This window comes from Acipenser ruthenus, chromosome 21 (genome assembly GCF_902713425.1).
Source record: "Acipenser ruthenus chromosome 21, fAciRut3.2 maternal haplotype, whole genome shotgun sequence".
Lineage (NCBI taxonomy): Eukaryota > Metazoa > Chordata > Actinopteri > Acipenseriformes > Acipenseridae > Acipenser > Acipenser ruthenus.
The window spans coordinates 26,118,406-26,134,826 of NC_081209.1; the positions used below are offsets into that span (position 1 = coordinate 26,118,406).

The following is a 16,421-nucleotide window of genomic DNA, read 5'->3' on the forward strand; positions in this document are numbered from 1 at the left end:
GAAAAGGTTCTACATCCCCAGTGGTACTGTTTGTTCCCACAGTCTATGCAACTGCCCTGAGTGGACAGACTAGTCCGGTTTTTCGAGGGCAGTGGCCCACACATCGTTAGAGGGAGGCACTGGAAGAACCCAGCCTTGAGGAATGAAGCTGCCATCCGGGTGATCTGCAGGTACCAAGAACACTCCCAGTCCCTCCTGGTGAGAAAACCGCAAGATTGTTCAAATTGACAGAACACACAACTGTTTTCTATTACAATCAATGCTGTTTTTACTTTAAAAGGAGACAAATCAAAAACAAAATATGCTTTTTTTGGCACTGTAACTTCATACTGTGTGTATTAACTTCGCAACACATTTTCATACTTCCTATAGCAACCAATGCAGTACTGTGATGTGATCAATGTATTGCTTTCAATGTAATCAAAGCTTATTTACCTGATCTGCATGAGAGCATGTAAGGAATGCTCAGCTTGTAAGTAGTAATGTCTGAAAGGTCGAAGAGGGTGCTCTGGATGCATTTCAGCTGTTGAAACAAAATGTGGATCTCATTCGTTTTATATCATTACATCTATCTACAGTCAGCCCTGAAATTAGTTGCAGAAAACAAAGAGCTGTCTCAGTGTGGCCCCGCAGAACAGTCTCCACAAAAGCTGCTGGCAGACGGAAACAGTGCATGTTACACATGTTCTTTTAGAAGTAATAAAAAGAAAGGTCAGGTTGTAAGACTAGGCTGAAGTACCTGAATTTCCAAACAGCATGGACTCGACGTGGCGCTTTCTCTGCAGCACTTTCTCTCTTTCTTTCTTGTGTTTTCTCTCCAGCTCTCTCTTTCGCTCCTCTTCTTGCTCTCCCTCCAGCATGACTCTCAAAGCCTTCTCTTCAGCGTCGTACACGACAGTGCGCTTCACAATCACTTTCCTTAGCACAGCCACCTGCTGCTCAAAGGCTTCGTCTGCTGTTGCTTCTGGGTGTATTCCTGGGGGGGAAGTTTTATAGTGATATATTTTTAAAAGGGGGATACTGTTTTTGAAGGATTTAAAACACAACATCATAAACTGTAGTATCCTAAAATCAACTTACAAAGACTCAAGAAAAGACAGTACGTCCTTAACAAGGTCCATCTTTGGATAAGTACCAAGTAAGAGACACTTAGGCGGCCTTGATGGAAAGTATTAAGCTTTCAAGATCTAGTGAGCGAAGGTGCCGTGAATTGGAAACAGAGTTTCAGTTTTAGTCCAGGAAATGTATTCTGAAGCAGAAGATCTATTTGTAAAACGGGGTAAACCTGCAATCCAACTGTAAAATGAATAGGATATATATTTTTTTAAATAGCCCGGAGATCCAATATTCTAGTGTGTTGTGGAGAGTCATTTATTGTTGAACCATCTCAAATAAAGGACTAATTTCTCTAAGTTGTGAACAGTAACATGGAACATGACGGGGGAACATTTTCTGAAGCGGGCAATCGGAATGGTACAAAACGAACAAGAAAACAACTTGCATCTATGAGCAGGTGAACAACTGCTCTGGCAATTCATTGCTAGCTTTATACTGTTAAAATGGTTGTAGTCCTTTTAGAAAAAAACTGCGTATGCACTTGCTGATAAACTGGAACCACCATTTCTTTCCTATTTATAAAGCACAAGTTCCATATTTTACCCTTTCTAGCGACCGCCTCCTTCCTCAGTTTGCGCAGCTTCTCCAGGGAGCGGAGAATGTCCATCATCCTTTTAGAGTCGGCCTGTTTCTTCCTCACTTCAGACAGCACGCTGTCGGCAGCAGCTTTCAGTTCCTGCTCCTGTTCACAAAGCATTAGGTTTGAATGTTATCTTTAAAGATTAGCATACAAGTTAGAACCCAGTATCAAAACAACATGTACAGCATTTGTCCAGCAGTGGCAATGTTTGATTTGTAAAAATGTCAATGACACCAATGTCAAAATGCAGGAATCCCGAGCATTTTATTTGAGTATTTTTTAAAAATCAATTAGAGACAACATTATTGCAATTGTTCAACTGCTTTCATTGGCAGCCAACTGGCATATTGATTAAAAGGGAATGGGGAATTGATTTTAAAATGGAACTGACCCCTGCATTGGTACATAAATTAAAAACGATGCCATGTACTGAAAACGTTGAAATAATGTTTGCTTACTCAAAACCCAAACATCAGGGATCCCAAGCAGACATGTAAGCAAGGAGAGTACTGCCCCCTGCTGGAATTATTGTGAAAGCAGGTTTAAATTGTAAATATGAGTTCATACTTCAATTTGTTTTTCGACTTTATTGCGCGTTTTGAAAGACAAATTACCCGTTTCTTTTCTTCAACTTGCTGGACGCATTTCATCCTCCACTTGTCAATCTGCGCCTCCCTCTCGGCTGCCCTGGCTTCTTCCTCCTGTTTCTCCAGAGCCTGTTCCCGTTTCTTCCTCTGAAGCCTTAACCTTTTCTTGCGGATTCTGGCCAGCTTCTTTTTAACGTCCTCGATATACACAGGGTCATCTAGAGTCTTTAATTTCTCCTGGAGTTCCTTCTTGACCGCCAGTGCTTTCACATAGGACTCAGACCAAAGGCTCTCATTTTCTACGTTCTGCTTTAGAACCTGACACATCCGAGTCAATTCCGACACCAACCGAGCCGCGCTATACACAGCGTCGCGGGCCTCGCTTACCAACGGGGTACGCTCTGACTGTTTGGGGCATGACTCCTTTGATACTTTTCTGTTTCTTTTGGACAAAAACTTTGCAATCCATTGCTGGTCCTGTTGCGCCTGTCTGGCTTCCGAATCTGGCTGCGCAACAAAGTCTTTCTGGTGGCGAGAGGTCGTTGACGTTTCTTTCCAATGCCAATGCATTTCCTGTTGCCCTCTGTGATGTTCTGATGTGCTTTCAGAAAAGTTATACTGGGAAGCTTCGGGGTGATGTTGTCTCTGAAAATTAGAATTATTAGGAATGGCAGGACCGGACTGGCTGTGAAATGGACCAGTGTTACCGTAAGAACTGGGATCGTCTTGATGAGCTCTGTTATAACGTGGGTCTCCAAACTGCGTCTGCATTTGAGTAGAATAATTGTTATTTGGTTGCCACAGATTGCCTTGACAACCTGATACTGTAGGCGGCTGCTGTCTGTAACTGAATTCAATTTGTGGAGCTTTACCGACACCTTGGGACATCTGATCAGGTCCCGACTGGCCAGGAATCTCTGAAAAAGCAGGATGCAATGTTTTACTTAAATCAATCGTTCCATGCGCACCTGGGTTCGAAGCGTTATCTCCTTGCTGGTGATAAAATGATGATCCATACGGTAGTGGCTGTAAAGCGGTTGACCTGTCCGACTCATTAGGAGTAAATCGCGGGTCTCTATGGTGCAACTGCTGCTGATGTCGGTAAACATCTTGCCTCGGCCAAAAAGATCCGCCGGCGCCGCTGCCGTGAATTTCACCAGGGTTTTGTAGTTCAGAGCGCTGAAATGCCCCATGCATATACAAATCTAACCCCGCCGAAGTCCGGTTTCTTGGGAACATATCGCCCCTCGTACCTGAGTTAAAGAAGTGAGCGGCGCTTTCCTGATTAGGAAACTCCGGATTCGGTGGCGGCTGTTGTTGCTGTGGTGGTCTTGCAGAAAAATACTGATCTTGCTGAAATGGCGCCGGTCTTTCCATTTCATTGCCTTTCCAATCCAAAGTCTAGACTTCCTGATCTAAAATATTTTCATGTGCAGAGTTTAGTACAGTGCATGCAGTGCTGTTTCACAGAACCAACACATCCGCCCATTTAAGTCGGTTTCCTCTTTCCCTTAGTTCTACACTTCCGCACAAAGGCATTTTTTAAAACTCGATAAGCAACATCAGAGCGACACCTAGTGTAACGGAAGACAGACGCTGTTCGAGTTAGACTGCGCTCCGTTTTCCAGAAACATCAATTCATATGACCTTCGTTTACATAATTTCTTCATACTGGTGGACAGTTAATTTTAATACAAGAAACATAAAAAGGAGTAAAAGGAAATATATATATATATATATATATATATATATATATATATATATATACATATATATATATATATATATATATATATACACACACACACACACATACATTTACATATATATACATACATATATACACACAGACACACACATTTTATATATATATATATATATATATATATATATATATATATATATATATATTCAGCGTATAATCAAGTGTATAATGCAAGAGTCATATACAGTACTGTGCAAAAGTTTTAGGCAGGTGTGAAAAAATGCTGTAAAGTAAGAATGCTTTCAAAAATAGACATGTTAATAGATTATATTTATCAATTAACTAAATGCAAAGTGAGTGAACAGAAGAAAAATCTAAATCAAATCCATATTTGGTGTGACCACCCTTTGCCTTCAAAACAGCATCAATTCTTCTAGGTACACTTGCACAAAGTTAGGGATTTTGTAGGCATATAGAAAGGTGTATGATTAAACAATTATACCAAACAGGTGCTAATGATCATCAATTCAATATGTAGGTTGAAACACAATCATTAACTGAAACAGAAACAGCTGTGTAAGAGGAATAAAACTGGGTGAGGAACAGCCAAACTCAGCTAACAAGGTGAGGTTGCTGAAGACAGTTTACTGTCAAAAGTCATACACCATGGCAAGACTGAGCACAGCAACAAGACACAAGGTATTTATACTGCATCAGCAAGGTCTCTCCCAGGCAGAAATCTCAAGGCAGACAGGGGTTTCCAGATGTGCTGTCCAAGCTCTTTTGAAGAAGCACAAAGAAACAGGCAACGTTGAGGACTGTAGACGCAGTGGTTGGCCAAGGAAACTTACTGCAGCAGATGAAAGACACATCATGCTTACTTCCCTTCGCAATCAGAATATGTCCAGCAGTGCCATCAGCTCAGAATTGGCAGAAAACAGTGGGACCCTGGTACACCCATCTACTGTCCGAAGAAGTCTGGTCAGAAGTGGCCTTCATGGAAGACTTGTGGCCAAAAAGCCATACCTCCGACGTGGAGACAAGGCCAAGCGACTCAACTATGCACGAAAACACAGGAACTGGGGTGCAGAAAAATGGCAGCAGGTGCTCTGGACTGATGCGTCAAAATTTGAAATATTTGGCAGTAGCAGAAGGCAGTTTGTTCACCAAAGGGCTGGAGAGCGGTACACAAATGAGTGTCTGCAGGCAACAGTGAAGCATGGTGGAGGTTCCTTGCAAGTTTGGGGCTGCATTTCTGCAAATGGAGCTGGGGATTTGGTCAGAATTAATGGTTTCCTCAATGCTGAGAAGTACAGGCAGATACTTCTCCATCATGCAATACCATCAGGGAGGCATCTGATTGGCCCCAAATTTATTCTGCAGCATGACAACGACCCCAAACATACAGCGAAAGGTATTAAGAACTATCTTCAGCATAAAGAACAAGGAGTCCTGGAAGTGATGGTATGGCCCCCACAGAGCCCTGATCTCAACATCATCGAGTCTGTCTGGGATTACATGAAGAGAGAAGCAACTGAGGCTGCCTAAATCCACAGAAGAACTGTTGTTAGTTCTCCAAGATGTTTGGGCCAACCTAGCTGCCGAGTTCCTTCAAAAACTGTGTGCAAGTGTACCTAGAAGAATTTATGCTGTTTTGAAGGCAAAGGGTGGTCACACCAAATATTGATTTGATGTAGATTTTTCTTCTGTTCACTCACTTTGCATTTTGTTAATTGATAAATATAAACTATTAACATGTTTATTTTTTAAAGCATTCTTACTTTACAGCATTTTTTCACACCTGCCTAAAACTTTTGCACAGTACTGTATGTGCTAGTCATTCGCTTCATTATTCCATGCCATGTCCCACTGCTTACCAAACAAGTCTGTAATTATTTTTCATTGTGTGTTATTATGCATTTATTAAATATACTGTCAAAATATTAGCTTAAAAACAAATGGTTTATATATAGATATACATTTTATTTATATATTTTAACAAGTACATCTACAGACCCCTTTGTGTTTCACAAATGTTTTAAGTAGGCATAAAACTGTTTACTTTTTGACCTAATCAAATGCATAAAAATAATAAAATGTGCAAGGTTTAAACTGAAATTAAGAAAAAAAATGCCAAGAAATCACCACTCGTGTATTCGATCTCCCCAAAACAAAACAAAAAAAATCTCCTACATCATTTAGAACAAAATACAGGGCCAAGTAGCAGAAGTACAAATTCTATTGGTAGATTATGACATTATGGCTTTCACCTGGAGAAAATCCACGTAGATGAAGCTTAAAGATCCTACAGCATTGTGTAAAAGTCCCACAGTGGAAGGAAAACTGAACCATGTACAGTCCCAGTGTACAACAACAATCTAAAACAGAGATGGATCTTTCAGACCTCTGTAAATGGATTTTATTGCATCTCATATTTTTGTTGTCATACTTGTACACATGCAATGAATCACTTAACGGTTTGATGAAGGAAATCCCTTTTTAGCAGGAGGTGGTAAAATAATGAATCCAAACGATTAAAAAAACAACTACACTTGAACTGGAGTATATTTCTTTGTACTTCACATCGTATCTGTGACACGATTACATTATATATATATATATATATATATATATATATATATAAATTTTTTTTATATAAAGATTTTAAACCATTAACATGTTGAAAAGCAACAGTATATTACTGTAACCTTGAAAGGTTAGTCATTAAAAATGTAAATCATGATGCACTATTCCTGAGGATAACCAGCCTTAAAAAGAACTATCCCTTAACATGCTAAAAATTCTAAATTTGTTTATGGCATTACATTGTTTCTATGAAACATGTACACCAAATGCTAGCCTAAATGTATACTAAACTTGGAAACATGAATGTTTTAAATACCACCCCCATTTAAACAGTTTTAAATTTACGTGATCACCTGAACTCATTTGATTCCCATACCATATCAACCAATATACTGATGAAATCAAGATAAAAGCTAGCTATTTAAATGTGTGTCAAGAATAAAACAGGGTCTGTATTGATATCCTTAGACTACAAAAGCCACATGTCTCAGTAATTTCACAGGTAAAGACATTATTACAAACTGTCTGTGCTTGTTAATGCACCTCTATGCTGAACAAAACTGTTGCAAGATTTTAAAGCAACAGTTCCAAAACCTAACACTGTAAATGTACTTGGTGAGATCCATACTTTTTTACACTTCAATGGATGCATAATGTCCAATGTAAAAATCAGTATTATACAAAACAACAAAAAGAAAGTGATCTGCTTTAAAATTTCTATTCCAGCACTTTGTTTTCTGATCATGTATTTTAAAGTTTTGATCAATGCCTTTAACGTCTTCTAGAAAATCCATGGCTTCTATTTAAGAGTCCTGTAGGAAGTTCTTGAAATATATTCTAGGTTTTAGTTTTTGGCTGCATCTGCCTGACGTGGCCAGCTGTCATCTTCAACTCCTGAATCATACTCCTCTTCCGCTGATTCTTTAGCAGGGGCCCTAGCATGAAAATAAATAAAGAAGAGAGCATTTAAAAACAACGGTCTGTTATCACACCTGCAGCAGCCTGTCTGTAGTTCTCTTTGTCCGAGTAGTATACTTGTTTGTGAACAGGAGGTATATACTTGCCTAATGTATATGGGAAGCGATTTCCCCTCCACTACTTCTTTGGTTAGTTCTACAGTAATGATGTCAGAATTTGGCACTTCAAACATGGGCTCCAGCAGCAGTTTTTCCTGTAAAAGAATGGTAAAGATTTAACAAATGAAAATATCTTGAATTTATAGCAAATATGCAGTATACATTTTATTTATTTATTTTTTAAAAACATAACACACACTTATGTATTTGTTATTTAACTTTTTTTAGCTTAGTACTTTTTAAAATGTTGATGAACTACTTATGCATCATTTTCATTAACATACCATGATTGATCTTAGGCCACGAGCACCAGTTTTCCTCTCCAAGGCCATTCTGGCAATGGCTTTCAAGGCACCTTCAGTAATATTGAGATCACACTGAAACGTATACAAAGAAACAATTATAAACTTACATATACAGGGCTGATTATACAAGTGCAACACTGCAAGGACCCAAGTGTCCCTTTGTAAGCACTGCTGTTTATTGTTTAATGACGACACCCTTACTGGAGATAAATAATTCCCATATTGGACAGTTAAGGGAGTAACATGTATAGGTGGTCAGCAACAGAACTCATGGTGGTTGTCCTAGAACATTGTTTCCCATCATTTGGTCTCTTCCCCCCATTAATTTACATTGCCAAGAGGTTCCCATATAAAATACAAAGTGGCCATCTGACTTTCTAACCACCCTGTGATTACAGATTACTTTCTAAATAGTGAGACAGCATTGAGATGGATTACATGAAAAAAAAAATATATAGGTTACATCACACCTTGTCCATGCCTAACAATGCCTGGTACTGGGGAACTACAGCATTGCGAGGCTCAGTAAGAATCCGAACCAGAGTTTCCTCATCCAGGCTGTGCAAAGGAACCACCACTGGCAGACGTCCCACAAACTCCGGAATCATTCCAAATTCAATAAGGTCCCTGGCCTCGACATTGCGGAGCAAGTGATCTTTTTCTTCAATTTCCTGCACAGTGTCCCCTTCTCCACTTGTGTTTGCTAGGTCAGCAGCCGCTGCAGCCCTCCTGCCTACTCCCAGGTTTGACGGAGTACCAAATCCCAGATACTACAGAACAATACACAGGGGCATTAAAAGTTAAATCAATAAAGCCCAAACAAAACAGAGACCATCTAGCTAATGTGTTTCGGCATCATGCTGAATTTTAAAGTAACTGCATTTGAACAAAAAAAAATATTATAATAACTTGCTAACAAACTACAGTGTGTGTTTTAACATACCCCTCTTTGTTCTGATGATAAATGTAACACTCCTATATAAAACATTTAACACAAGGAACAACCAGAAAATCGGTGCCCATGCTACTGGCACCAATCATGAAATGTCTACAGGTTTATTTTTAATGTGAAACGCTACCAGGATGTTTATATTAAAAAATGCTGTTACATTTTTAATTTGATCACTCACCTTTTCATTTTTCCTTCTGCTTATTATCCTATCAAGTCCATTAAATGCTCCAGAAGCCACAAACAGGATGTTGGTAGTGTCGACTTGAACAGTTTCGCCTCTTAATTTTCTAGAGTTCTTTTCTGGAACATTCACAATTGTACCTTCCAAAAGCTTTAATAAACCCTACAAAAAAGCCACATAATATTTTGATAATACATACACAAATTGCATTTATGTTTTTATTAGTACTATTTTAGTCTGGCTTTTGAAATAGACATATGCTTCATTCTTTAAAAACATCATTTAATATATATAATTTTTGTATTAAAAAAATAGCAACTAAGCAAAATGTATTCATTGCTGTACAACAGACACAAGTGGAGAATCAAAAGTATACAGTATCCACAGGAGCTTACACTCAGCATCAGAATTCACATGTTAATTTTGCAGTGTTTTCAGGAGAAAAACATTTTGTTACATTCCTGATTGCTGACATCCCTGTGAAAGATAATTTGCGCATGCCTGAACAATTCACTTACTTGCTGAACCCCTTCCCCACCCACATCTCGTAGCTGGTGAATGCCAGGCACACTGCCAATCTTATCTACTTCATCCAAGAAGACAATTCCTGTCAATGGGGGATATTTTTTTATTATGTGTTAGCACTTGTGTACAATATATATTTCTCAAACTGTATTGTTGCATATAAATACTATATGCAACAAAATAATTATTCACCCCTAAATTATTTTTTATTTTTTTATTTTTTTTAAATTTAGTCGTTGCCAATGAGTTTTACCCCCGTTTTCAATTTCCTCAATTTGGAATCGCCAATTGTGTTATTATTAATCCCGGTTCACCGCTGCAACCCCCCGGCGACTCGGGGAAACGGCGGCTGAAACACACGTCCTGCGCAACATGTTCCGGTCAAGCCGTCATTTATCGCACCGCGGATCCACAGCCATCTGAATGGCTCCACTGCAGATCCGCAGGCGCCCCATCAGCCAGAGGGGTCGCTGGTGCGCGGTGAACCGTGGATTGCCCTGCCAACCTAAGCCCTCCCTACCCGGGCGGCGCTCGGCCAATTGTGTACCGCCCTCTGGGAACCCTCGGTCACGGTCGGCAATGACATAGCCTGGATTCGAACCTGCGATCTCCAGGCTATAGGGCGCATCCTGCACTCCACGCGGAGCACCTTTACTGGATGCGCCACTCGGGAGCCCCTGAACTTTAACTTGAAACCTCTTTTAAAATATATTAAAATCAAAAATATTTTTTTCTTCCAGACCTACCTTGCTGTGCTTTTTCAACCCCGTAGTTAGCGTCCTGAAGCAGTTTTGCAATGACAGATTCAATATCTTCCCCAACATATCCTGCCTGGGTCAAGGTGGTGCAGTCACAGATAGCAAAGGGAACGTCAAGGCATCTGGCAAGGGTTTGAGCCAACAGAGTTTTACCTGGAGAAAAGGTTAACCGGTACCGGTATTTAAATATCTTAATTAAAATGTAAATTATGTCTAATACAGAGCAACAAACTTATTGGATTTTTTTTAGTTGACCTTTTATTTTTTTTGCTTTTAAACTAACCTGATCCTGTTGGGCCAAGAAGCAATATGTTGCTTTTCTCCAGTTTAATTTCATCATTAGTTGAATCCAGCACTTCGCCTCCTCGTTTCTCTTGAGGCATCTGCTGGTTAACCTGTTGCTGCATTGATGCTCCAAGCGCGTTACCATGTGGACTGATCCCAGCAATCTGAAGCAGCTCTGAGTGGGAGAGAAAAAAAAAAGTGTGATACAGAAGTGCTATTAATCACAACTACATCTCCTGGTGCAATCCATCCAAAACCCGTGTGAAACAAGGCACGATAATAAACTGCACTTTAGATACAAGTTTAGGGGAGACTTTGAACAGAGTATAAAATTGCAGACAATGGATGAAAAACAGGATTTTCATTTTATATATGTATCACAGCTTTCTTGATCATACTGAATGTTTCCTTAGAACAAATTTTAAACAAGATCTTTTGAACAGAACACTACCTACCCCCTCCCCTAACTTACAGTATCTTCTGGGTTTACTCCTTGTAAAATGCTTGCCATTCTTTGCAGGTTCAAGCTATTTATATATGTGCTCTGACACCCACATCCAGTATTCAGTTACTGTCTGTGAGATGCCTCATCAGCTCAAAGATCTTGGTTAAAGAGTGGGTCACTGGGATAATCGATTCATCCACCTGCATGAATATATTTAACCAATAGTGATAACCTCATACTAACATAGCACCCTGTGTATACAACAATTCTTTGTTTAACTGATTTTGCTAGAAAAGTTAAACCACAGAAAAACTTCATTTAATGTCCAAAGTTATTCCCAAGATATACCAACAGGATTACATGGAAATTTAAAAAGAGAAAAGACAAAGAGGTCTGTTAGTTCACCATTTTTTTTCATCAGGTCCTCACCAATGTCAACAGCACATCTGGATGCTTACTCACTAAAAGTAGAACTCATTCAGCCGTGTTATAGTGTGCAAACCTTCTACGATGGCCACCAGATCCATAGACAGTATAAAACTGTCACATGAGTGCATGAGATACACTTTGTACCAGATTTTGGCATTTGTACAAAAAATATATAATTAGGACACAAGGAGTAGCGACTTACTTGTAAATCTGTATTCATCCTCCCGTCTTCTGATTTCTAATTCTACAGAAAGAGGATGAAAACAGCCATATCAAAAACAGTACTATTCTGTCGAAGTCCAGAAACTCTTGAGGTAGCATTACTAGTTTTTTTTTTTGTTTGTCCAAATCTCACATGTTCCTAAAATAAAAATCTCTAAAAACAAGGAGTACATTCATTGTACAAATGCCAAATCATAGTTTTACATAATTATAAAAATAATACTTTTATTTTGCCTTTGCAGCTTTACAATGTTCTCATTTAAAAGGAAGCTCGGAAATACTCTGGCAGCTAATCTGACCTGGAATTTGTATGGAAGAACAGTTCCCGATTCAACCTGTTAATCTATGCAGAATCATTGGTCTTGTCATCACTAAGAGAGTCCTGAATAGACACACTGTCAGACAGAGAGATTAATCCATACAAACTCAGAGCAATCTGCCTGGCTGAGTCCCAAGGTCCAACAATAAAAAACAAAACAAAAAAACAAAAACAAAAAAACACCTATTTCCATTATCCCCCGTGCTGTTTGGGCAGGGCAGATCAAGATATACCAAAGCAGGAGTTTGTCCAGTCAAACCTGTATTACAGACTACTTGAATAATAATGACCAAGCTGTGCAGAATATCACAGAGTTCCTGTTTGACAAGGCAATCCAGCGCTGCCTCCCTACAGTAGTGGATTTCACAGTTATGCCTGGTCTGGAATCCAGAGGCATTTCTCCTTTGTTCTTCCACTGCAATAGCACATTCCACAGGGTTGTTTTTGGACTGTTACCTCAATATGGCAAACAGAGATCACACCTCATTCAAAGTCAGAGAGCTCTCCTTTCCAAGATATGCTAGGATGTCTTAGATGCTCCATAAAGCTGTATTTCATGTGAAAATCGCCTTGATACAAATTCCACTGGTCCATAAGGATTAAATCTACATATATTAGTTTCTTGTTTTTAGAAGTAGACTTGTCTGGAGATACACATATATATTTTCATGTAGCCCAATTCCCCAAGTAGCTAGACAATGCAGTTCTGTTCTATAAAGACATGACTAAGCGCTGGGAAAGTGGGTTCATCTAAGCAACCCTAGTCTGTACATAGTATTTTTGCTATAATGTGCCAATATATATGGAATACAGTACCAGAAATGTGCTTTAACATTCTCATCTAGGTTTTCTCAGTAACAAAAAAGCTCCAAAGAATCGTTAGGATTGTTGGTAGCAAAGCAGTAGCGTCCATCCTTTCGGTTTTATAAAGAAATGAATGTGACCTTAGCCGCAGGGCTGACTGGGAACGAACCGCAAACATCCACTGAAAGCTCACATTGCATGGAAACAGAGTCTCATCACTCAACTGGGATAGACTATCAATGGGGGTTCAAGAGCAATGCGGGAGAGCCCGGATCAGCGGTCAATCTGTGCTCATGGAAACAAGGAAATATATTACTAACCTCTAGGTGTCAGAGAGGCTTGTTTCTCCACTTCTGCCTGCTGTCTCATACTTGCTGGGATATTGTTATAAATACGCTTGTAATGATTGTACACAGCCACTGAAAGCACTTTCTTAGCATAGGATTGGCCAATCACGTATTTATCAAGGTAGGCATAGATCTGGAAAAAGATTACCAGGTTATTATTCAACTTCTGTCTGAATCAATGAGGAGTTCTGTCAGAAGCTCAGCTTGGATATTTAAAGATTGAATTTAAAGGCTAGTAGCAGTAAGACCACTTTCACCATTCAATAAGAGGTCTTCAAAATGAAAATTTCCAAAAAAGTTGAATTTTACACGATCACTGGCCAACAATAATGAAACTGAACGTATATATGACACCAACACTGCAAAGCATTTGGTCTCTGTCAACAAATAATAAAAAGAACCACAATATAGCAACCATATTAGGCACTTAACGCTGCAAAGTCTGGACCTCAGAAGATTTCTGATTTAAGAGAAGGTGAAAGTGTGGCAGGTTAACTAAAACATACAAGCACCCCAGGCATGCCTAAATACTACATTTAAGTAACATTAGGTTTGTTAAGGGCTCTATTTAAGACCCAAGGATTACCTTTTTGGGTGGAGGTGGTGGTTTCTGCTGGAATGCCATTTTAACAGCTTCAGCTGCTGATTCTGGCTCTTTATTTAGACTCTTCTTTGAGTCGGTTTCTGACAGCACGACAAAAAAGTGATGACATTTTTCACATTTTACAAAGCGGGTTGAAGCTGAAATAATAAAAACATAGAATGTCAAAATGTACAATTTCTGTATTTGTTAAGATTGCAGTGGAATTTGCACAGATTAACCACTGTAAAGTTAATACCATGTACACAATGAACCACACAGGATAGTTATGTGAACTTATCAACACAGTTTATATGATAGGCAATATTTCTCCCAAGAAAACATTTGTGCAATAGACGTTACAAAAGTTTACTATGGAAAATTGTACTGCATTTCTAAAAATCGCAAGACAAAACTACTTGATTGACAGAAATACAAAACAATTAAAACAGCATTTTAAATATGTTGTTGTTGCACTTAAACATGTTTTGTATGATAAATAATGATTCTTAAAACAGAAGTGGATCTGTATACTGGTTGCCCAGCTGATCCACATGGGTCACTCCTCTACAAATTCAACATCTATTTAAATGTATGGCAGAGTTGTATTTGTAAACCAGATACCAAATTCACAAGGGGGACTGTAAAATACATTTATACAGTTTTAGGTAATCTTGCTTGCATTTCTCCTTGCATGCAAAAAGTTTATTCAGATTAGATTTTTAAAACATTCAATAAATATTGTTGAATCTGCAGTTACACTTACAAACAAGTGTCTCGACATGAGTGCACGGGTCCCCACACTTTGGGCAACGCAGCTGGTTTCCACCTTTTCCTCCAGGACCTCCAGAGCCTGTGGATCTTTTGCCGCTGCCCCCTTCAACAGATTTCTGATTTTAAAAAAATAATAGTAAAATGGTATTAGTATACAGACATACCTTTTGTTATTCACTTTTCCATGCATAGCCTCTAAGGGTATTGGCTTCAAAAGAACTGTAACCTTTGAACTATCTTGGTCTGCACTATGCTCTTTGGCATAATTAGTGTAGAAGCAGGTGGAGCCAAAAGATTGAAAAATAATTACAGTTTAAAATATCACTTTTTTTTGTTTTGTTTTTTTTAAAATCAGTAGTAGTAGACAACTGGACAGATGCCACCAGTCTATAAATAAGTTTGGATAGAAAAAGTAATACAAAATGTCACAGTATTGGAGAATTAGATCTAATGACCACTTTTCATCAATGAATTTAAGCACAAGGTCTTTTGGCTTAAATATAAAAATAAATACACAGCCTGACCTCACGGATGACTGGAGCAAGGGTTGTTTTGGAACCATGTGATTAACTACATAAATTCAGAGTCCAAAACAAAACAAAACAAAAGTTACCTTGCCACCATCCCCAGATCCATCTTTGGTGGTTCCATCTTTTGAAGCAAAATACACTGTAGTTTCTGAAAATGATCTAACGGGAACTCTCCTCCTCAAATGAACTTCAGAAATCCCCGGTCTTCCCAGGGTATACAGGTGAACGCGTGAGCAGGCAATGCCTGTAAGCACAACACATAAACATTAAGGGGAAATAAATAGTTATCCTTGTTGACCTTGTTCTTTGTAAACTTGCATAATCTAACAAACTTCCCTAAAAAGACACCAATACAAATGTACACACACACACACACAGAGAGTTATTTAACATGAGGGTTAGTACCAAGCATGGCAGAGTGAAGAACAAACACAACCGAGTAGTTAGTAAGTTACACAACATTGTTCTAAATATGCATCAGTATTCAGCATTATGTGTATGTTATATGTCTCCAAACTAGTTAAAAAAGCTAAATAAGATACAACACAAAACTGTTTAAAGCTTAACAAATAAAAATAAAACACACAGAATGGTATTTTAATTTCAAAACGCTGCGAATAATATGATAAAGTTATTATAACAGCAAAACATTATCGAAGCGAATCATAATACAGCAATATTAAAAAAAAGAAACCCGTTATAAATGCTTTTCTGAAATAGATAGATAACGCCCGACACTTACCTTTATGGGCTGAATTTATAATCCGCCTCGCAGCAGACGAACACGTGCTGGACATGGCTTCTTTCTTTTTTTTTTTGTCAGGTGAAATTATTATTATTATTATTTTTTAACTAAAGCAGAGTTCTTATGTATGTTGTTGTTGTTGACAAAACTTAGGCCGAAGCCTGCAACGGACCTTATGAAAAAGCGTCAACCATAAATACATATATTACATACGTTTGGATAACAAATGTGTTTTTGGAAATAAAATATCCTATACCCTAAATAAGAAGCAACTCGGTTTTTAAGAGTAAACGAAAAATAAAATAATAACGTCAAATTCGGAAGAGGCGAAACCAGTAGCCAACCACAGCAAAGCAACTAAAAATTAAAATGGTCGAGTCACTGAAAATAACAAACAGCGTTCGGTGTTCCTCCGCTTTGTCAAGGTATCTCTGCAGTGTCGCAATTATTGCAGGTCACAGCTACATTGACGTGGAAGGTGTTTGTAGCTTATTATAATCGACAATAATGTGATTTAACCCCTGCTTTCTCAAGTAAGTCAGCCACTGCAATAGTCTTTTTTTCTTTCTG

General features: G+C 38.6%; 1 protein-coding gene and 1 pseudogene across 2 annotated transcripts; both read right to left on the minus strand.

Moving 5' to 3' along the window:
* Positions 1-9: 9 nt before the first annotated feature.
* On the minus strand, positions 10-3,530 carry LOC117427882 (programmed cell death protein 7-like; annotated as a pseudogene).
* A 2,420-nt stretch (positions 3,531-5,950) lies between these two features.
* LOC117428218 (ATP-dependent Clp protease ATP-binding subunit clpX-like, mitochondrial) lies at positions 5,951-16,410 on the minus strand. 2 transcript variants are annotated; one of them, XM_034047034.3, is made up of 14 exons: positions 15,849-16,409; positions 15,190-15,350; positions 14,569-14,692; positions 13,809-13,963; positions 13,196-13,355; positions 11,733-11,774; positions 10,655-10,831; positions 10,360-10,524; positions 9,607-9,695; positions 9,086-9,250; positions 8,426-8,725; positions 7,935-8,027; positions 7,639-7,745; positions 5,951-7,509 (listed from the first exon to the last, which is right to left on the minus strand). In XM_034047034.3, the coding sequence occupies exons 1-14, from the start codon at positions 15,901-15,903 to the stop codon at positions 7,419-7,421; spliced, it is 1,884 nt and encodes a 627-aa protein (XP_033902925.2). In that variant the 5' UTR covers positions 15,904-16,409; the 3' UTR covers positions 5,951-7,418. The 2 variants fall into 2 exon arrangements, with proteins under 2 accessions (XP_033902925.2, XP_033902926.2); XM_034047035.3 differs by lacking the exon at positions 11,733-11,774 and having other exon boundaries at positions 15,849-16,410.
* Between the last annotated feature and the right edge of the window lie 11 nt (positions 16,411-16,421).